This window comes from Meleagris gallopavo, chromosome 20 (genome assembly GCF_000146605.3).
Source record: "Meleagris gallopavo isolate NT-WF06-2002-E0010 breed Aviagen turkey brand Nicholas breeding stock chromosome 20, Turkey_5.1, whole genome shotgun sequence".
Taxonomy (NCBI): domain Eukaryota; kingdom Metazoa; phylum Chordata; class Aves; order Galliformes; family Phasianidae; genus Meleagris; species Meleagris gallopavo.
Genome location: NC_015030.2, coordinates 5610434 through 5632882, shown reverse-complemented (window position 1 = coordinate 5632882; position 22449 = coordinate 5610434). Strand labels below are relative to the sequence as shown.

General features: G+C 46.8%; 1 protein-coding gene across 4 annotated transcripts; it reads right to left on the bottom strand.

Moving 5' to 3' along the window:
* Nucleotides 1-927: 927 nt before the first annotated feature.
* On the bottom strand, nucleotides 928-21524 carry PRPSAP1 (phosphoribosyl pyrophosphate synthetase associated protein 1). Of its 4 annotated transcripts, none has more exons than XM_010721417.3 (11): nucleotides 21436-21524; nucleotides 16607-16659; nucleotides 15113-15179; nucleotides 14121-14202; nucleotides 11574-11746; nucleotides 11086-11206; nucleotides 10026-10081; nucleotides 9623-9768; nucleotides 3737-3807; nucleotides 2934-3080; nucleotides 928-2297 (listed from the first exon to the last, which is right to left on the bottom strand). In XM_010721417.3, the coding sequence occupies exons 4-11, from the start codon at nucleotides 14127-14129 to the stop codon at nucleotides 2139-2141; spliced, it is 882 nt and encodes a 293-aa protein (XP_010719719.1). In that variant the 5' UTR covers nucleotides 14130-14202; nucleotides 15113-15179; nucleotides 16607-16659; nucleotides 21436-21524; the 3' UTR covers nucleotides 928-2138. The 4 variants fall into 4 exon arrangements, with proteins under 4 accessions (XP_010719719.1, XP_019477245.1, XP_010719720.1 ...); XM_019621700.2 differs by having other exon boundaries at nucleotides 11091-11206; nucleotides 14116-14202; nucleotides 21436-21519; XM_010721418.3 differs by having other exon boundaries at nucleotides 11091-11206; nucleotides 21436-21519.
* Between the last annotated feature and the right edge of the window lie 925 nt (nucleotides 21525-22449).

The window sequence follows — 22449 nt, the reverse complement described above, 5'->3', positions numbered from 1 at the left end:
CCGCGACACGGTGGCCCGGAGCCGCGCGTTGTCACCGCGCAGCGCTCGTTTCCACTTCAATGCAAGGGGGGAACGAGGATTCACGCAGCCCACAGCCACGGCTCCCGCGCACGGAGGGACACGGCTGTGCCGCTGCAATGCCTCCCCGCTGAGGTTGGGCCGGGAGGCGGCAGCTTCTCTGCCCCAGGCAGCACAGCTCAGTGCTCAGCTGGGATCAACAGCATCAGAGCAAAAACGAGAATAGAAAACAAGTGCGCCGAGCTGCTTTCTGTCTAACCTTGAGCTCCAGCACCTGGCAGAGCCACCAGCAGCAGCTCTATGCCATGCAGGCTCCGTTCATGCTGCAGGAAGCACCCGGTGCACGCAGTCGTGAGCACAGAGCCACGCTGTAGCATGAAGAGCACAGCAGCACTGCTATGGTGCCAGCCGATGGGGGGGTTCAGGCAGTGCTAGACCTGCACTGGGACAGCAGGATGAAGGGAACAGAAAAGCAGTGCTGATCTTATTCTGAAGCCCAGCTCCCAGGTTGGAGCACAGCCATTCACTCATTCCATTCAGCAATGCTTCAGGCCAGGACTGCATTACGAGCCCCGGGTCTAAAGAGCTCCCCCAGCCCTGCACAGCCCCTGGAGGAGTGCTGGATTCCATACAGGACCTCACTGCTCTCAGGTCTGGGCTTTCCCACCCCTCCCCAGCCCTAAGACAGGACATTATCCTGCAGAACCAACCCCTACAGCTCAGGCAGGTTTGTTTGCAAGCACTGAAAGCTCTCCCTGCTCAAAGCATCCCTGCTCACCCCGTGGCACTGTTCAAATTCCAGTCTCTGAAACAGAAGGATGAGCGAAACTCCGACAGGAGAGACAGCCCTCCATCAGCAGGCTGCCTGCTGCAGGGTGTGTTCATCACACCACCACGATGAAGGTAGTACAGGCTTTACTGGAGCACGTTTATTTGCTTCATTAAGGGGGAAGATCACAGTTTGGGAATTTATCCCTGTATCAACCTGGAGATGAAGCCCTCCACAAGCACTGCACACTGCTTTCTCCAGCGTCCCCTCCAGCCAAGGATTTGTGTCACTCAAGAAGGAGCAAGTAGCAAGTCCTGCTTCCCCATGGAAGAAGGCTAGAAGCTGCCAAGAGAGCCTACTTACAGCAAAAGCCTCATGGTTCAGACACAGCAGCTGTTCAGAGGGCGAAGGGGTCACTGCAAGCACCAAAAAATGAGAAATCCTATGCTTTTTATTGCAGGTTGAGTGTTATTGTTTCAGAGAGCTCAGCTGTGCTGGAGGCAGATGCTGTTCCAACCCCCTCCCCGAGAAGATTCTGCCCTCATTCAGTAACTTCAGGCAGCTCCAGGAATCACGCCTGGTTTTGCAGTGCAGACAAGTGTTCAAGTGATGACCCAGAGCCTCACATGACTTTCTACTGAAGCACAATAATGACCCAAGGCTCACGAAATGAAATGGCCCAGCACCCCTTGCCCTGCTGGGAGGTACGTGCGAGTTTGTTCCCAGTGCCCAGTCACAGGGACCCGAGCAGCCCTGCAATGATATGACCTGAGCTGCCCTTTCTGGCTGTTCTGCTAACTTGGATCTGATGAAAGCACTCACTATGCCATGCAAGAGATCACAGGGGGCTCAGCTGGCACTCTGCTCTGCCAGCAGCGAGTGGTGCAGCCCAGCAGCCTCAGCGAGACGTTCCTTTCTGTGCTTTCTCAGGCAAGCCACAATCAGAAACAGAAACCCAAACGTTGCTTCCTCTTGCAATCCACACGCAGCAACAAGTGCTCTCTATTCCTTTCTCAGAAGCTGACAGCTATTCTTTTTACACTTTTCTTCTCCCCCCACCCTTCAGAGCAAGAGATAACAACTAAAAAAAAAAAATTAAAATTCAAACCTTCCTCATTTCTCCATTTCTCTCAAAGTTGTAAACCCTCCCCACTGCCAGTGGCCTCTTCTGTTCAACTGTAAAGTGCTGGTCAGGTTGATCTTTTTCTATTGGATCTCATGGCTCAAGACCCTGAGAACTCTCACCCTTCCTACATGAATAAACGGTTGTGTTATGCCTATAATTTATGGTACTGCCTTTTCATGCATTTTTCCTTCTCCCGTGGAAGCCAGGACAGGGGCAGGGGCAGGTCTAGTCATCAACGGTGATGTTGCGGAAGAGATAGGCCATGGACTCCCCGTTGTGGATTCGTCGGATGGCTTCAGAGAGAATCAAGCTGATATCCACAGTCTTTATCTTGGGGCACTGCAGCTTCTGTACCTCATGAGGAACTGTGTTGGTCACCACCACCTACGGAGTGCCAGAAAGAAAAGACCATCGGCTGTGCTGCTGATGCTTCGTTCTCACTGAGCTGCTATCCCAGCTTGGCTCCAGGAGCGGTGCACACCTGCAGCTTCACAGGCTGAGGAATCCACGTGGGTTAGCAATGAGATTAAATTAAATGGTGCCCCCCAAGTGACAGTCCATCTGTTCAGAGGACCATTGTGAGCAGCACTCTATGACAGCTACCACCACACAAGTGGATGGGCCACTTAGAGCACAGGATCTGACATATTTTGTCACTGAAGTCCAGATCCAAATTGTTTTTCTCACAAGGCACCCATTGGCCCATCACCAGTTGGGGCAAAGAGAGGGGCAGAAGGCTTGCACTGTGAGAAAGCAGTCACACACAGCCAGCTGTGCTGAGGGAAATGCCCAGGCAGGGATGACTCATCCACATGCATATGCAGAGACACAAACCTGACCTGAACATTTATTAATCACACAGTTCTCTATGAAGAACCAGAAATGAAAGCATCCCATGTGATCACTTCACAGGTACAAGCTAATTGGCAGGGGTAGCACCTCAGTTTCTATTTCTTAGTGCCTTAAATCAATCCAGACACCAAAAAGCAGCCTTGCTCTGCAGTTCAAATTGATACCCACCTCATCAATGGAAGACTCCTCTATGAGACGGGGTGCATCTGCAGACAGGAGCCCATGAGTGGCCATCACAAAGATCTTGTAGGCTCCACGCTCTTTCAGGATCTCTGCAGCAGCTACAAAGCTTTCCACATCATCAATGATGTCGTCCTGGGAAGAAACAGAAACAGCATCAAACCCAGAAGCTTATCATGCCTGCAGTGCAGAAATGGATCTGCAAGGTATTGTGGCTTTGGCCATAAACAAAGAAAAAAGAAATAATAATCCTCAGGTTATTTCAGCTGCTTTTAGTGCAAAACCATTTTTGGTTACATTTACAGATCCTTTTGAACAACACCAATGTTGTGTTTTGGAAACAATACAGTCCCAGCACACAAAAGCAGCACAGAGCTTTTATCTTGAGCAAGGTTATTTTTTCCTTGCTATAGTAGCTGCATGATAATTGTTACACAGCAGCATGGCACAGGATGTATGAGAAACTCAGCAAGGTTTTTTGTTTGTTTTAAATCCTTAGGAGATCTCTTCACATATCCTAGATTTGTTGAAGATTTGCAGTTGTTGATATTTGTAGATTCAAGGGGACAAGATCATTTGGGGTTTTCCAGGGCTGCACTGTGAACAGTTCTCAACAGAAAGTTGAGAATGAAGAAAGAAACCAAAGTCAACAGCAAAACCAGAGAAAGAAGTGGCAACAATCACATTCCCACCACACATCAGCAGTCCCTCCTACCCTCTGGGACAGTGCAGCTCCAGGAAACATGCTGAAAGCAAACCATCCCCACCCCTCCTCTCCATCATGCTCGTACCACAATGATGGCAATTCTTCCTCCGACGTCTCCAACCACAGTTATTGGTGGTTTCTCCTTGGCCATCATCACTAAAGAAGAAAGAAACAAAAGAAGTCAGCTAGCCTTGAGTCAAACTGCAACAGCCCCACTTAGAGTCTTACAGTGGTGCACAGACACAGTGCTTTACATCATCCTGGTTCCCACCAAAGTGGGTAACCACTGCTTCAACCATTGCCTTTCTCTTTAAATAAATAGCACTGCTGCTTGAAGATGAAACTCAGTTTCTGCAGGGACCAACTATTCATCTCTGTTACAGAAGCAGTTCCAAACATCTAACAGACCCTTGTGCAAGAGTGCTACAACACAGACCTCACTTGTGGGTAATGGCAGTGACTGCCTGTGCTCCAAAACAGGCTGAGGAAAGGAGCCTCACGACTGGGAACAACAAATCTGCACAACACTTCTCAAAGGGCACATGGTTTATAAGGCTCCATTTTTCACCTACTGTCACTGATTTGTCTCAAGGATTTGGCTCAGCAGCTTGCTTGCTTTCTCTGGTATCACCAAACATGCAAGGATCTTTGAGATAATGGAAGCACCTTAGCAACACCTGCACAGGCAAAGGAAACTCCAGGCAGCTTTCAGCAGCAGAACCTGCTGAATATTTTTAAGTGAGCTAACAGAAAGAGCAGGATAACATTCAGTTCCAACTCGGTTCTACAATCACAGTGCAACCAGTAAGTGGAAGCAGAAATGTATGTCGATGAGCTATGCTGACACACGGTGAAGAGATGGACCAGGAAATAAGGTTCCAAACTTTCCTGACTCTACTTTTGCACAGACAAGGCTCCTGCAAAAAACTACACATGGAACAGCTTTATCCTTCATCCTGAAAAACCTTCAGCAGCAGCACGGAGAAAAAAAGGAAGGAGACACAAACTAGGAAACACTGTTCAGATGTGACATGGCCTTCAGACTCCTGCCAGGCAGGGATCAGCTCCAGTACTGGATGGGGACGTGCTATCAATACTCCATGCCTCCCACTTGCCAGAGGGTGCTTGGGTATGTAGTAAACGCTGCAGGAAAACTCACAGCATAGAAAGGACACAGTGGTGGGTATGAAAGTTTCATCAGGTGATAATCTGGGCTGATCTTAGCACTGCAGCAAAGAACCCCTCACGTTTTGTAACACCCATGGGCCTGCACCCCCCAGCTTTCATGCTATCTGCAAGGAACGCAGCAGAGACCCACCAAGGATGCTCCTCTTTGTAAACTTTGGGCCTGCAAGTACTCTGGCCACAACAGATTCTTGAATCCAGGGGAGTTTTAGACCTAGGAAAAACATTTTGCTATCTATCATAAGACAATCTACTTCCATGCAGTAATTCACATTTGAGACACGAGCTGCTGCCCATCACAAAGCCTTGTCTGAGCATTGATTTCTGCCCTCCTGGTCAGAGGAGTCCCACACGAAACTCCCCATCCTGCACAGCAGGCTGATCCAGTACTCTTCCCACAGCTCATCAGCGCCTGGGAACACTCACAGTCCATGCACAGCAGGGTGAGTCACACTGAGGGATGTGATGAAAGCAGTTATGAGGACCACAGCTCCAAGGACTCATGTGCAGTGCTACGCCTCATGTACACAACGTACTCTGCTCACTGGTTTCCCTTATGCCTATCAGAACTGTATAAAAGGCACCCAATCACTCTGCTTTGCCCAGAGGAATGGTACTCCTTGCAAAGCAGTATGAATCAAAACGACACCCCAGCTACCCAGAGCTTAAGGGTTAACTGCTCTTTGGAGTGCACATTCCTCAGTCTCTGCATTGTTATTTTTGAGTCTCTTATCAAATGCAAAGTCACGTCTAAATCCTGAAGGGAGAATATTCTTATGAGGAGGAGGAGGAGAACTTGTAATAAACTCAGATTAAGCTTCAGAAGAGATAAGCAGACCATAAAATTCAATTACAGGCACTATCTACCTGCTCAGATTAGTTATTAACAAAACTCCAGGTGGGAGCTATGAAAAAATCAAAAGGATTACATCTGGCTGCCATTCCATCCTGTGTGTGCACCCAGAGGAGTGCCAGCTCTGTTTACAAGAGCCAGCATAGGGAAAACTCTCAGCCATAGTTAATGGATATAGGGAACTGAAATTCAGCACTGTTTTACTGACAATCACATGAAGTTTCAGCAAACCTGTGCCCTCCCATTCCATAAAGGAAGCAAATACATTCCTTGCTATGCTCAAAGGCCAACCAAGCAGCTAGCAACATTAGCAGTGCTTCACATCTTTTGTCTGCTTTTAAAGGCTGTATTTCAAGTTTGCTTTATTTTTAAAGTATGGTAGGCAACGTGTCGACCTACCCGGATCCTAAAGAGAGGTTCTCCCTTTTTCTTGTTCAATTTTCTCTGCAAAGAAAAGAAAAAAATTGCAAGCCAAGATCCACCCACAACCAACCACATCAAATTGCAAGAGAACTTTGATCACTGCAACGTGATGAGAGTGTATGCAAGGGTTATTGTGGCCAACTTCTTTTTCTTCCAAATCTTTTGACATTATCTGTGTGTGCCCATCAGAGCTGATACAGGAAGGTAGCTTGAAAAATAGTTCCAAATAGTGAAGAACAGCCTCTTCCTGAACACAAAACCCTTTGATTATTGTGAGTTTAGGTCAAAAGTGTTGCTATTTTTTCCTGGAAAGTCAGAACACATGCTTGCTGCATTGACAGCTTTAGGAATACAAGAGAAAATAACCATCATTTTTACAGCACAAGGATTTAAAGAACATGGGGGTGCTGGGGAATTAAGCCCATCAGCCTAACCTGCACCATCACCCTGCTGTGAGTGATACACATCAAGCACCACGTGTTGAAGGTGAGATGATCATGGCATGAAGCAGCACAATTCCCAGGTGCTGAAACCCATTGCTTCGATTAAGCAGTCAAAAATGGGTTAAGGAATGCTAAAAGAAATTCTGTTTGGAGCTGAACGTTATCATCACATATATTAAAGCAATAATCACTGGGTAAAATAACAGTGCATTGACCACAGAGCCTGGGGACAAAAGGCTCCTCCGAAACTGTTACACAGACAGAGCTGGAGAGACAGGTGATGTTCCTGCACCCCAGCCAGAACATGGAAAAGAGATGGGGGAGAACGTGGGAACAGACCCAGGGTCACCCCAGTTCTCCTCCCAACTCTTCTCTCACAGCAGCTTGCTGGGCTCCGGGTTTGAAGTCGACCATTGGCTCTGTGTAGAAAGTACCAAATTTCCAACCCACTGAAACAAATTAACAGATGGTGCCCCGCACCTTTTCTTTAAGATGAGGATGCAAAGTTGCCACATGTTTGTTGCAGCACAGCCCCAAGCCAGCTGCAAGCTTTGAGACACACAGTGCACCATCAAAGAGAACAACTCCGAGTGACATCCTGCCTCAAAGGCTCTGCTTTCTGATGTTTGAGTGACAAACACTTGGAGCTCCTGCTGCCACTTCAGCACAGCACTTGAGGAAGTGTGTCTGGAAACACCTCTGGCATTCCTGCAATAGCTTCACATGCCACCTGCTCAGAGCATCACATCAGGTCACGCTCTCAGGACAATAAATAAGCCACGATGCTGCATAACAATTATTAATTAAAGGCACGTGATTGCTATTAAGACAGGGAGGAGAGGTGCATGCCAGCTGCAGGAGCCTGGCCAACTCACTAGAAAGCCCACAAGGAATTGCAGAAAGCATAATTGCTCTGGGACTGCTCCCAGCCCCAGGTTTTACCTCATTTCTGGCTGTGACAGTGCCCCTGGGGACCCCAAACTGTGGAGACAAGAGAGGGAGGATGGCCCACACCAACATCCACGCAGCCCACAGAGGGGCCCTCAGTCTCAGCAGCCCCCCAGGAGCACTGCCACTTCAAGTGTTTGTGACACCTGAGCCAGGCAGACCTGCAGACCGACTGGTTTGGCAGCCAGAGGTTTTTTTGGCCAGTTCCACAAACACACACACAGGCAAGCCATGTTTTACTCTGCCATCAAACCTCGTGACTCTGAGATTGCTGGTGATGGTATAACACAGGAAGAGCTGATCAAGGGTTTTGTTTAATGTCCCACTTGAGGTGGGAAGCCACCTTTCCAACAATTGAATCAGACAGGAAGGGAGGTTTAACAGACTCACAGCACTGCCATCCTTAACCCTGCCACACAGATAACAGATGGGTGGCAGAGGATAAAAGACAGGTAGGATTCAGTAGCAGCTTACAGACTGCCCTCAGACAGATACAGCCCAGTAACAGAGCCCAGCTCACACTCAAAACCAGGCATCTAGTAAGATGAGAAAACAGGAGATACAGGAGATAAAAAACAGCTTTCTTCAGAGAGTTTTGGACAAGCTTGCACCATAACCCTCCCACCTCCATGACAGACAGCTACCAAGCTACAGATTGATTGTCTGACATGTGTGCCTCAGGTCATTAGTCAAGTGCAGAGCTTCTGCAGGAGATGAATAGTGGTGGTACACAGCAAATTAGTTTGTTTGGATAGCTGATGACCAAAAACATTCTCCCACTGAAATCAAAACTGAGTTGGACAAAGGCAAATTTCTGCATGAGCTGACACTTATGGGGCTGTCCAGCAGCGCCAGCTTCCACAGCTGAGATTCCTTGAAGTGACACAGCTGGAAATAAAGACACAGTTGCATCAATCCCCTGACAGCAGACAGATGTGACACTCTGGAGGATGGAATCCCCTTCAGAGTAGGACAAGAAGCAAGAGGCCAAATGCAACCATGCAAATTCCTGTTCTGCTGCAAGTGCATGAAGAAATCTCCTATCAGAAAGGAGACAAGCAAGATGAAGTTCCAAACATCACTGCCAAACCCCACCTGTCCCCCAAGGCCCAGGAGGAGTTTCACCAGCAACATAAGCTTTGTTTAACTGATTTCATTATGGCAAGCAGGACTGGGCTAATGTAAAATGCCTGCAGTCTTACTCGCCTTCCTCCTCCCTGACTTGTCCTCAAACTGGTTGGATGTTCTCCCCAGACTTCAAAAGACAAGAGGAGTTGCTTATCAGTAGCCCTAGCCACAACCAGTATAATCAAGCTGGGCTGCCTGATAGATAGCTCTTTATCACACACAGCAGCATGCTGCATTTCCCACAGCCAGTTCCCAGCCTCATTCACTGCCCCCACCATTTCTGTCCTATCACCATTTACCTAGAAAACTAAAATCCTTCCAAACAAGAGCTGGATTTTGACTGTATTGTTATTGTTTGACTGCTGCTGTTGCAAGAATACAAGCAATGCTAATAGGATCACTTTTCCCAGAATACATTCCCTGCTGTTTTCTTTGCACTGTGCTCTCAAGTCGGCAGCTTATCAGTTGATAGCAAGAGCAAAGGAATCAGTTCAACAATGCTCCCTAAGAACCTACTCACACTAGCCACACAAGCATCAAAAGTATGTGAAAACAGACACTGCAAGGTGACTGCGTGGTTCTCAAGATAAAGAAAGCCTCCAGCAGTAATGATGGCTGGAGCAAGAGGGGAAAGCAAAGGCCATCCCATCCCTCCAAGATGGGGACAGCAGCCTGTCAATGTCTGTTCCCTTGTTAGTTCCACTTCTGCACTTCTGTTCTGATTTTAATGAGTTCTTCATTATTCTGCAAGCTTCTAGCAGAAGTTTGTCAGTCTGACACAGCTGACTGGTCACAGCCAACAGGAGCAATCCTGGTGCTCTGCATGGCCAGTAGGAGTTAAACAAGGACTTCTCCCTGTACCTCCTCCAGCAATTTGCTAACATTGACCTTTCCACGAGAAAAATTCCACTTGTCCAGCTGCCCTTAGGTTGATTATACCTAACAGCCTCTTTTTTTCCCCTCAAGGATAAGCAGAGAAGCTCAATCTTACATGGCAGCTCCAGACCAGGATGCACAGTTGCATTTTTGACCATGGGAGGGGAGTGACGTCCATCATCCATGTCCTGCTCTGTGCACTGAGCCTCACCGTGGATCACTGCCAGCCCCAGCCGCAGCCTCTCAGCGTAAGACTGAGCCCTGTGGGACAAGCACAGCGTGTCAGGGAGATGTTGGGCTGCTGCAGCTTCTCAGCCCAGTGGAGCAGAACTCTCCCAGAACTCTCCCTCTCAACCAGGCAAACAAAGGCTGTACAGAGGTTCTAAGAAACCAAAGCCTCTTGGATCAGATTGATGATTTATTTGCACACCCTCCCATATTTTCTCCCTACTGTATTCCTCATCAGCCCAGATTTTTTTCTGAGCTGTTTTTAACCAGCTAGTAAAGAATCTATTTACCTTTTAGCTGCATCAGGAGACTTGGCCACAATAACTGCGTTTCTATAATCTGGAATCTGGATGTGATAAAAAAAGCTATTTAAGTAAAGATCTTCTTAAGAATGCACAACTGATTTGACAGGCAGCTTTAGAACAGCTTCCCCCACCCCCAAATCTTCATTCTGTGGTAAGAAGAATTGCAAGGCAATTGCACTCCTCAACACCAGCACTGCATGTTGTATGCAAAACACAATACAGAGAGGTTTAACACTGGCAAGACCACATAGGATGTAATCTTTTCACAGGTCCTACTTTGTACAAGACTGCAGTTAAGTGCCTCCTTTCACTACTGGCATCTGCAAGCTCTGGGATCACCTGCAGTGCTAACTGCAGCTGCCTGAGATGCAGGGCATAGCACAGGAAAGGGAAGGTTTAGCAACAGGCTCTGGGACCAAAGGCTTCAGCTTGCACAGAGCAGGTGTTAGTTCTGTGTTCAAAATGAGCAAGGGGGGGTGGGTTAAACAATGAATTGCACCAGATATGGGCCCACTGCAGGTTGAAAGCCAGGGCTCCCCCACATGGAGAAGCACTGCTCTCACCACACCACCACAAGCCATAATTTTGGGCATTTGGAAGGTAAAACCTCCACCCCCGGGCCCCCCATGCTCAGCATGCCTGAACACAGCCCAAGATAAAGTCTATCAATAATTCAGATCAGTCAGACATCCAAGGCAGAACAAAGGGCGAGGAAGGACAGTTTAACAGGATTTAAGAGGTGATTAGAGGCAGGAGCACAGATAGCATCTCTCAAATGGCACTAGCTCCATAGAGAGCAATGAATTTCAGTTAAGGGCTCAAGTTTCCCTTCTGTTTATGGTCAAGAACTCAATTTCTATTCAAGTACAATCACACAATCTAATTTAACATAACATTTTCCCCACTTCCTTGAGAAATGCAAGATGTATTCCCTAAGAAAAAAATACACTCAAAAATAAAAATGAACAGAACAGTTAATCTAGCCTGACAGAGCAAACTCTGCTACTGCATTAAGACAAGTGGATATATACAGAACTAGAGTAACCTCACTTCTTCCTGTATGTACTGAATCAAGAAAGGGGATGCTCTCAGGTTGTCTACAGGGAAGCTGAAGAAGCCTTGAATTTCCTTCTGATGAAGATCCATAGTGATAATGTGTGTTAAACCTAAGAAAAGAAAAGAACAAAAAATAATAATTCATTGAGACAACTCCCACGTGGCTGGAGTTCCTTAAGCATCTCCACTTTGCAGAATACTTCCAGTATTAGTCAGACCAGTGTGCCATGTGTTAAAATAAGCTTAAGAAGGTAACGTGAAGTTTCAAAGATGTGATGAGAACTGTATGAATGCAATAGCAGTCACAGCACCAAACTGACAATGCATCTCAGTGTGACACTTCTAGGCCACTTCCCCAGCCATCAAGAAATAAGAAGAAACTGAGGGAAACTATCTCCCAGAGAGCAGCTCACAGATTTGGCAGCACATCTGATGGGAGAACAGGACAGGCACCCCTTGGATGCCCACAGCACTCACCTGCCTTGGCGAGCATGGACGCCAGCAGCTTGCAGACTATGGAGCCTCTCTTCCTCATTTTGCTCTGTTTGCTGTAGGGGAAGTAGGGGATGACCCCAATGATGTTCCTGGCACAGGAAGTCTTCAGTGCATAAGCCATTATCAGCAGCTCCATCACAGCAGTATTCACATCCCTATGAGATTTCAAAATCATCCCAAATATTAGCAGGTTTTGTTTCCCCAATGCAATTCCCTCTCATAGTCCACCCATACCCCTCTCTCCTCACCAAGCTTTCCCATAAATTGTGTTCTACTTTATGCTACTGCATGCCAGGCCTACATTGTAATCCCACAGCTCCTTCTGCTGTGCCACAGCACACTGCAATCAGCTGCTGTATGCACAGAATTTGACTCCAGCATAAAAGCTGTGGAACAGCATCTGGTTTTTGTATCCTGAGATGAGGTGTGTGATGATTTCCTCCACCACCACAAAAACTTTTTTTTTCCCCACCAACTTATCTCATGATTAAAGTAACAGCAGCATTACAAACCCCAAACACCTTCATTTGGAAAGAGGACAAAAAAGTGACATGAGCAGAAAATACATATAGATCACAAGAAGGAATACACACAAAACTCTATCTCCAGTTAGTTTCACCATGATGCCCAGTGTGGTAGGAGTGCATTAATCTGCATCTGAATTCATTTTGGAAAGGGAAAAAAAAAAAATATTGGCCAAGCCTTTTTAATTCCTTATAACCAACACCAAGGGAAGCCCAAATTCCACACGTTGTCTTTTTTATCACAGAGCAACTCCAGACCATTTGGAAGCTGAAGAATCCACCCTTGCTCATGTTTTCCAGCTGCCCCAAACAACACACTACATCTCCAGGGCAGCAGGGCAGTGCTGCAGAGCCACAAGGTAAGGGAGGAGAAGCTGACCTGGCCATGCAGCAGAGCAGTGAGCAGCACAGAGCATCCTCATGCCCTGCAGAGGACTTTCTGGAAGTTACCCACACGCTGCTTGAAGGCTGTTATCCTCCAGATGGTGTAGCTGCTGGCTACCCCAGGAGCTCAGACACTTCTTCCTCTTCATATGCAACACATCACAGATCAGCAACTCCTTCCATTTCTCCACTGCTCCCCATTCCTTTGGGAATTAACCTCCATTTGCATCCCCTCATCTGTGTGTGCTCTGTGTCTCTTTATTCTCCTGCTGGCTCTGGCAGCCCTCATGCACAATGCTGTTCACACACAAGAAAGCTCTGTTGGCCCTGAAGCATCCAGCCAAGAATTACATAAAACATAACCCCTGCCACATAGGACAGCAAGCTAACAAAGAACCACTTCTTCCCTTTGCTGTTTCAGTTGTGCCAGGGTGGCTGGGAAAGGAGAAAAAGATTCTGCTATCGGTACAGTATAAAAACAAAGTGGCCAACTTTATGTTTGTTTGAAGGTCATCCCTGAAATCCAATACTCGTTTTATTATCACTTCTCAAGTTACTTTAAAACAAAACAGAAGGAACAGAAAACAGACAGAACTGCTTCTGTAAGAGGTTGCCCTCATTTCAGGAGGTACCAGCAGCCCTGGTGCTGTGGTGGGATCCTGGTAGCAATAATCCCACATGCCAGAGCAGGGAGTGCTGGAGGAGGAATGTCAATCTCTTTGTGTCTCTAACAGTCCACAACGTACTCCTCATGTCTACCACCACCAATCTGCCTAGCAGCTCTTTGATATGACACACTCTTGGTACAGGCAACACTATGCAGGAAGGAGATCCTGAGGTTAAACAATTCATAATGGAAAGTATCACCCCCTTTGGGGTGTTTTGAACCTGACACCTCCTTGTTCTCATGAGCAGAGTCTCTCTGACCTGTTCCAGGCCACTCAAATCCAAATACCTCTAGCAGATTTTCTCCTTACCTTCCTTCCCTTGCTTGGTACTAAGCTACTTACTTTTGCCTAACCAGCACTAAGCTATTTGTTTTTTCCTCATACAAATGCAAACCCACTCACTAGCAGCCTCAGATGATACCTGTCACTGTAACTGCTTTACTTCTGCAACATTCATTTTGGGCAGGGAGCTTGTATCAAATATTTGGGTCTTTCTGTTCTCTCTGTGCACTTCAGCTGCAGACTGTGGAGTCACACTGCAGCACAACAGGGCTGTTTCCCCTCTCTGTTCCCTTCCTAGTAATTCCTACTATTAGCAGTTTGAAAAGCAAAATAAGCGTGGAAGTCCTACTTTCAGGTTATCCAAAAACTGTTCATTTTACTCTATTTAAAAGCTCCCCAAAACCCTCTGCAAAATGGAGATGTCCTTGAACCTGTCCTCTCAAGCAATGCAGCGAGGCACAGCTGCAGCTTAAGAATAACAGATGACTTGTCTGTACACCAGTGCCTCATCATCTGGAGGAGTTGGGCATTTTTACTAAAAGGACCCATTCTCTGACCTGGAAACACTCAGTTCAGCTTACAGAAAAACAAAGGGATTGACAATTTGAGGGCAGAAGAGGTTTTCCCCTCCCAAAAATTATTGTTAGACTCAGTTATCTCTCTTACCTTACCTGTCTCATGTTTACAAAGCTCTCAGTTACAAGTTATTTCAGAGAACTCTCTCCCCAGGGAGGACAGAATGGCACCATTCACCTGAAACACAATCCTGCATCAGCGGGTTCTCATCTCATGGAGATTTAGCTGCTCCCTGGGGGAGGAAACACTGAAAAAAAAAAAAATCTCTCAAGAGAGAGGAGCTCTAGGAAAGTGTCTCAGCCTCCAAGAGGCACTCCAGGAGAGAGCAAGCTGACCTTGTAGTCCTACTGTTTTCTTTAGCAACAGGCCAAGCATTACAAAGAGGAATTCTCAGCGGACTGCACTTCTTAGGCAAGCTGGGAAAATATTGGTTTCCAGGTTATTTTGCTAGCTGCTTGAATTCTGGTACTTATTATACCTTGTGATCTCCAAAAACTAGCAGAATTTGGTAGCTTGGAGAATGCCATCACAGCATGAATACTTTTATTCTTGCCTGATATCAATACCTCATCTCTGATAACAGCATATCATCATTAAGATCTACAAGAGTAGAGAAGGGAAGCTGAGGGTTTCCACCTGAGTTTTACACCACTATAGTGAAAGCAATCCAGTTTGTAACAAGAGCCACCACTGATGTTCATTGCTGGTTCTGCTGCCAGGTAACTGAGGCAATTACACATCCTGAAATGAAAATACCAGTCAAAAATCAGCAAGGAACGGATCCTACAAGGACAGCACCACACAGACCAGGGATGTTGATTGAGACCCATCCATCCTTGTGCTTGCCTCAGGTGACACGCATGCTATTTGATGGGAAACTTCTCAGCTCACCTTGGTGCAAATGATCCTCTGGAATTTTTAACAGCTTAACACTATCTTGTGCCTTAAATTAAGTCAAAGCAACAACAAAAAACTGGAAAGAGACACTGGCATGCCAACTAATGGCTAGCAAGCCAACCAGAACCATCAGCTGAACCAGAAATCAAAAGCACATCACTGTCATGAAATTAAGTCATACATCCCTTACCTGGGGATTGTCTGTATAATGAAGATATCCTGTCCCCGGACAGATTCTTTTATTTCAACTCTTGTTTCTGGAAAGGATGAAAAGACCACAGTTTTATTCCCAAATGTCAGATTTCCAGTGAAAAGGCAACTTGGCCCACAGGGAAGACAGCAGGAACTGCTCCTTCTCCCCACATGCATACAAAGGGAGCTAAGTGGATTTTCCAGAAGCCCTGGGAAGCAAGAAGCTGGCATCACATACTGGTGAGTTAGCTATATTTACAATACAAAACTAGGCTAAAATGTTGTTACCATTACTTAACTCCTAATGAGAGATCCTTTTCATTTCTCTGTGCTCAATGCTGAAAGCTGTCAGTACCACATTCACTAGATAACAATGAACCATGCAAAGAACATCCCCTAGTAGTACCAGGAGGTTAACCTGGCTCATTTGCAGCTTACAGGGCCAGCTCTGTGCAGGCTGGAGAGCCTACCACAGCAGCAGCAGTGCTCACAGGGAGGTCTGCCCATCTTCACTACCAAGGAAAAGACATTTTAACACTGACAGAGCAGGAAGTCTGAGTCTGCTGAAATCACTTCCTATAGCCCTCACTCAAAGCAAGAGCCCAGAACAGCTCAGCACAGCCCAAGCAGTGACACCAGGTTTTCCAAGGGGCCCTCCTTAGCCACTCATAACCCACACAGCTGTGAGCCAGAGGGCAGGGATAAGTTAAAGGAGAGAGAGATCTACCAAGCCAGAGAATTCAGAGTCTAATCGTCCAGACATCTGCAGCAGCCTTAAGGGACTCTGATGAAAGGAGAATGATCTGTTGTGCAGTGATGAGGAATGACTTCAGGCCTCGAAGCAAGCAGCCTGATTTAAAACTAACCCCAGAGGGCAGGAAACTCTCAGTAGCATGAATAGACAGCATGAACATCCCATCATAGCCACACACAGCTACAGAAGCTTACGCACTGCCTGCTTGTCCTGGCAGTCAGCATCCTTGTGCTTCAGCCCAGCAAGGATATCTGGAAATGGGCACTTGCTACACTTAGAGATGAAAACAACCTTCTGGAAGCACAGCCCTCAGCACAGCCACACACCTGCTCTCTTGAAAGAGAAACAGGTGCCCATAATCTGCCTGCAGTAAGGGGAGGCTTAGGAGTAGGGAATGACTCACATTTTGCAAGGCAGACATTTAGAAAGAAGGCCATTACTTCAACCTGGAAGACAGTTTCCTAAGCACAACAGCACGTATTTTGCAGCTACTAACAGCTGAGGGAGGAATCTGTGTCAGATGAGACAGCTGACAGGTAGGAAACAAGGCCATAGGGGAAATCAAGGAACACATTTAATTGGTTCACCTAAGGTTAGACACAGAAGCTCAGCACTGCCAGGAGCAGCAGTAACATCACAGATGAATCACTGCACTTACCAGGCAGGTTTGGCCAACAGAGCTATCTATCTGTAAAATGAGCCCAGAACAGGCTTGCAAGTACTGAAGAGTTCTCTTACCTCCATTGGTTTCTTGGTACACCACGGATTTCCCCAACTCAGCACCGAGACGCCTGGAGAGAGAAAAGGAAATTAAAACTGGAAGCACTGAGCAGATCACCACGCAGAGCAGACGAGCCCACCTATGTGCACACTGACAAAGCAAAGCACTGCCTAACGAGGACCCAAATGTAGCAGCCCATTCACATAGGCATAAACTCAGGGGCTCGGCTGCCTGAACACACGTCCTGTGTGACTGCTTTCCACCCACGTCAGTCGTTGACCCTTTGGGAGCAGCCCTGGTTGGGCCCAGGTTCCATCTGAGCAGCAGGAGCAGCCCTCTTTTATTTTGTTTAAATGCATTTGTTTTATAAAAACGATTCATTTTGAAGAGAATTTTAAAACACTCTACAGTCCCAACTATATCCTCAGGTGACACCCTGCATTTAACCCTGCTGACAAATAATGCATCAATACCTACTTAGAGACGGGTGTGCTCAACACCAGCTGACCAACCAGTGCCTTCTGGACTCAGCTGTGAGCCCCCAGGCTGGAAACCTCAGCCAGAAGCTGTCCTAGAAAGCGATGAGACCAGGACAGCAGTGACAACAGAAGCTCCAACACAACATGCTTGCTGCACTGGTTACAAAGCACTTGGTGCACACGTTTGGCAGCACGTTTTGCCAGGACTGAGGCTGGTGAGTAAATTCTATATGTGGGTGGTGTGGTTACCTGCAGACCCAGCCCAGGTCAGGAACTCACTGCAGCACATGCAGGTGCTGTGCAGTCCAGAGCAAGAAATCCACCCAGACCTCTACTACAGCTTCTCTCACCGGTCCCATGCTGTGGAAAGCAGCAGCAACACAAAGCCAAGCCCCAGGATCTCCAGGACCAACTCTGTGTACTTCAAAAGTGAAGTCTGCACATAGACCTGCCAGACACTCCCTGTTGCCCCTTGGGATCCTGCAATCCTTCTGATAATAGTGGCACATTTGCAAACATTAAGGTGCAGCCCAACCACGAGTTGAAACAAGCTGGACAATCAAACACAAAACAAATCAGTGTGTGGGTAAACACTGAATGATTCACTCATTCCTCCATGACCACACAGCACGTCTCACAAGCTCCCTTTAGAGGCACATATGCCCTGACTTCACTGCACACTGCACTGCTGGAAAAATCCTCCATTAAGCAGAACGTGCAGATGCCATTAGTCAGCCCTGCAGCTCATGACAGGAGGGAAAGCTTCAGGAACCATCCAGCTGAAAACACCTCTGCAAAACACCCCCCAATGGTGGCACGCTCAGTGTTTGTGACACTTGGTGAGGATGTAGCTGGAAAGATCCCAACCATGCTGGAGAAGAAACAAGAGCTCAGTGCTCCTCAATTCAGACAGCACAACAGCAATGCAGTTTCTGTGCTGCTGAAGCAAGAAATAGGAATGGCACGTTTGCTTCCTGACGGAAAGAGGGACTCAGAAAACAGCTCAGCTTATCAAAGCTGGATGCAGATAACAGCAGAAGAGACAGTAAGCAGCCGCCAACTGGCACAAGCAGTAGTAGATTGCTCTGACCAGACAATAAATAAAATGTCTGCTCCAACTGTTGATTGCAAATAAACAAGAGAGGCAGCAATGGGAAGGATATGAGATAAAACTGTCCATAAGGTCATATATCAACACTGCCTGCAGTGTTCTGCGATGATCTGAGCTGCAGACACAGCAAAAGGACCAACAGGCAGTTCCAAAGTGCTCCAAGCTGAGGTGTGTTTACTCAGCGACCCACCTTTCACCCTATCTGATGCAGAAGGCTTTGCACAATCAGAGACTTCAGCCTAAGGAGGAGTCTGATAAAACCTAGACTTAGTCCAGGCTACTAAAAGTAGAGGGCTGTCCCTGCAGCTCCTGCTGTAAAGCAGCAAATTGCATGGGACCTGCGTCAAAAGGAAGACTGACACAGAAGCCAAGGGCAGAGCACACCCTGCACCACCAAACAGCCTCTTACCGTGCTAAGAGACCAAAGAACAGCTTCCACTTCCCATCATGTCTCCCTTTTTCGCACCCATTCCCACTCCTTGCCCTCTAACTTGCCTCCTTGCAGAGGTTCACAAGTGCTCACTGCTTTAGGCAATAGAGGAATCAAACCGACAGCAAAAACTTCCGCACGTGGCTGCAGGAGCCCCATGAACAAGGGCTGTCAGAACCACCAGATCGAGGTGACCACAGACACAGGCAGATCTTCACTAGTTCTTCACCATAGTTCAGGGCACTCAAAGCAGCAGAAAGCTACAGCTTGTTCTGCCAAAAAGAATACTTCAGACACCGTAGCTACAACAGGTCTTCGGGCAAAATAAGGTCCATCAGTAAAAGCACTGTGACGTGGTGCAGTACTTGGCTACAGAGAACTTTTTGCTGATACTCAAGTATTTAAGACTGGAAAATGGTCAGGCTGATTTCACGCTGTTTGCAGAAATCTCACTTGTGCTCTAATGTCTGCTGGCTCACAAGCACACTTCTGGAAGCTCACTTTTCCACCCCAGAGATAGGAACTTGGTTTGGTGTTGGCTTTGCCTTTAAAAACAGCAGTCTTCAGAGGTGAGATGTGCTGTGTACAGCCCACCAAGCCCTGCAAAGAGATGCTGCTGCTCCAGGCTGCTCCATCTCTTCAGGATTTTAATGCTGTCTCCATTCAGGGTTTCACTGTGCAAGCACTCACAACTCCTAAAAGGCAAAGCCTCACCCCCTGCTGCCCTGCAGTCCTTGGACCATCTCTGCCACTGACTCAGTTCCTCTGAGACCTGCTGGAATGCAAGAGAAAAATCTCTTTTTGTGGCTTTAAAAAATATTTACTCAATACAATTAGTAACAAATGTGTATTGATCTGTAATATCTCTTGCTATGATCTAACTTCCTAAAGTCTCAGCAGGTGCCAAGAGGATATTAAGCTGTGGATACAAGAGTGACTGTAAGACCTGTGTTCAGTGCAGTTAAAATGTGGACAGCCCAGAAGCCATTTGTTCAGTTCAATAAGGAAGTGACACACGGCAGGATTGCAGGTTCTATATCAGCCTTTAAAGTGCTCCTCTGAAGGAGGCCAGAAACCACAGCACCAGGCTCTTGAGACAAAGGACAATCAATTAAAGAGACTTGATGAATCAAAACACAAGATGTAAATTCACTTGCAGGGTTTTGTTTCAAACTGAAGCAAATCCTTAAGGATCACAGACCAGCTAACACAGCAGCAGTTCTGGAGTGCATTTCCTAACCTCTTCCTTCGAGGACCAGGGAAGGAAACAAAGCACTGTTCTGATACACAGCAATCTGCTCTGAAACCATTATAACCATTTTAGTCTCTCTTACCTCTCTCCATCCACACAGCACAAGTGGATTCTGGAACAGTTTATGCCATCCATCTGCCACTTGTACACAGCACGTGCATCGTTTGTTCCAGCCACTGCAAAAGCCATGCACACAGCACAGATTTTGCCCTGCTCTTAGCTGTGTGTTTCTGTGGACTGAGCAGCCCCTACACTTGGCACCAGTCAGCACAAAGAGCTATCGCACAGTCTGCCCAGCTGTGTTAATGCCTAAGTCACACAGATAACCTCAAAGCCCAACTCCATGCCCACCAATGCCCCTACCCCAGCACTGTGTCCCATCTCTAACTCCCTCCAACCACACTGTCTGACTGGTTGTTCATTTCCCTCTGCCCAAACAAAACCTTTGGTGCAGTGTTACCTTGCCATATCTATCAGCTTCCTGTCTCAGTGAGTGCTTCTGTATCCAAGACAGAAAGGAGTTGGTGCCAGCTCCTCTCCTGATGCTGGATCTTATCGAGCTCTTCCCAGACAGTAAGAGCAGAGTCTGGAGACAGAGAGCAGGATGATATCACTTCTCTTCCATCCCAACAAAAACACTCCTTCCTTCAGCCAAAAAAGGTTACTGCAAGTCCTCCTAACACATCATCTCTTCCAGAAGCAGGATTTGCTTTCAGCTCTGCCTCAGAAAGCACTGCCCTTATTTCACTGCTGCATACAGAGCTCTGTGACCATACATCAGAATAAAGGTCTCCATCTTTTCCTCACTAATCTGCTTTGCTCAGGTTTACAGTACTGCTTTCACCTTTAGACCACCAGCATATTCTGTGCTGCAAACAAATGCTTGTGTAGAATATTCAGTGCCTGCAAGGAGTGTATGACACCACGTCTGACACAGCACAGGCCTGCAGGAGCAGTGGGGACACATCAGCAAGCTTCAATCATCAGATCCACTCCAACTCAAAAACACAAGCAGCAGGGGGAATGCAGTACTTAGAGCCTGTGTGCCAAACACTGCAGCTAGAGGGAGATCTAAATTCATCTGTTACAGACTCCATGCTGGTAAGACCTCCCTCTCCTTCCCCAGCAGCACACAAGGTCCATCAGAGATAAGAACTATTCACAGAAATTATCTTTCTTCCTAGCAGATGCAGCTCGCAATCAGATGCCAAGCGTCCTAATTACAGCAGGAGTTTTCCTTCCTTCAGGGAAAGGATTAAACAAAGAGTCCCAATCAATTTACAAGATTGGAGAAAACATAGGGCTTTATTTATGTTTCAGTCATCCTGACTCTAAGAAGTTATTAGAATTCTCACAAAGCATTTGGCTCCCATGAGTCAGCACCAGCTCCTCTTCCTGGCAGAAACTAAACTAACAGAAACAAAAGCTCAAAACGAAAGCCTTTAGGCCTCATCTTACAACCAGCCCAACTCCTAATATTGTGTGTTATTTTAAAGTTCTTTTACTATTTACACTGAAGGTCATTTAAAAAACTAACTTTTAAAAGAACGCACAATATTAGATGACAGACTCACCCTTACAGGACTGCTCCAACTCTATTAAAAGGTGCAACTGACCCCCCCAGCAATGGGACACAGTGGGAAGCCAAAGCCAGCAGTCGCACATCTTTTGCAACCTGAAAAAACAAGGGATGCATTATAAACGTGTTGAAACAGCTCCTGAGCTCCTAAGGGAAGTCAATACAAAACTACAGCATGAGAGGCTGAGAAATACCATTGAGTTTCTGGGAGACTTCTGTTTTTTACTGTGGACAAATCCACATTATTCAGAGTCGCAGGTTTTACATTTGTCTCCAACTCCTCTCACAGGTGACCTCTGACACTTCTATCTGAGCGATAACTGCCCTCATTTTACAGACAGTAAGGATTTAAGTCCCACTTGAAGCACTAGCTGTGCAACACATTCACGTGCTCATACCACTGCTCAAGCATCCAGCACCCTCACCACTGCTAGAGCCAAGGCAAGGAGCCCATCTTGCCTCTATCAGAAGTTTAGATCAGGAGGCATAGCCGGATGGTCACTCTGGATTCTGCTTCTGTTCAGACTCAGAGCATCACTGGAAGACCTGCAGGAGATTACAGCCCCTAGCACACCTGGGAGCACCTGTGCTTCCCTATGGCAGGGAGAAATTCCAGACACTTAAAACCTCACGTATAACTCACTAGCTGACAGGGGAAGGTGAGTGCAAACAGAGCACGTCATGCAGCCAGCTGTGTGCCACAGCCTGAGGAAGCCTGCTCTGTGTCTTTTCACATTACATCTTTAGAGGAAAGCGAGTTATTTTTGAGACAGAGAGCGGAGAATAAAGATTGCCTCTTTGCTCTTTCAGTCCTGAGAACTTGGAGCTCGTTCCCTATCCCCAGGGGACTTCTGTTATATCCCGCGTTGACGCAACACGACAGGCCTTCCCATGTCCCATCTATTGCAGCAAAAACGTTTTCTTTTTTCAAAATACATATTTATACAGATTTCATTTTCAGAGTTTTAACAGTGAAGGGAAAGTGATATAGAACTGACCAAATGCAGCA

What these genes read in the sequence shown, in the direction of transcription:
- PRPSAP1 (XM_010721416.3), bottom strand. An exon ending in TCCTGGTCTGGAGCTGCCAT is followed by an intron (nt 3,808 to 9,622) that starts GTAAGATTGAGC and finishes TTTCTTCTTTAG; the next exon opens with TGATGATGGCCAAGGAGAAA. An exon ending in GAAGAATTGCCATCATTGTG is followed by an intron (nt 3,081 to 3,736) that starts GTACGAGCATGA and finishes GTTTCTTCCCAG; the next exon opens with GACGACATCATTGATGATGT.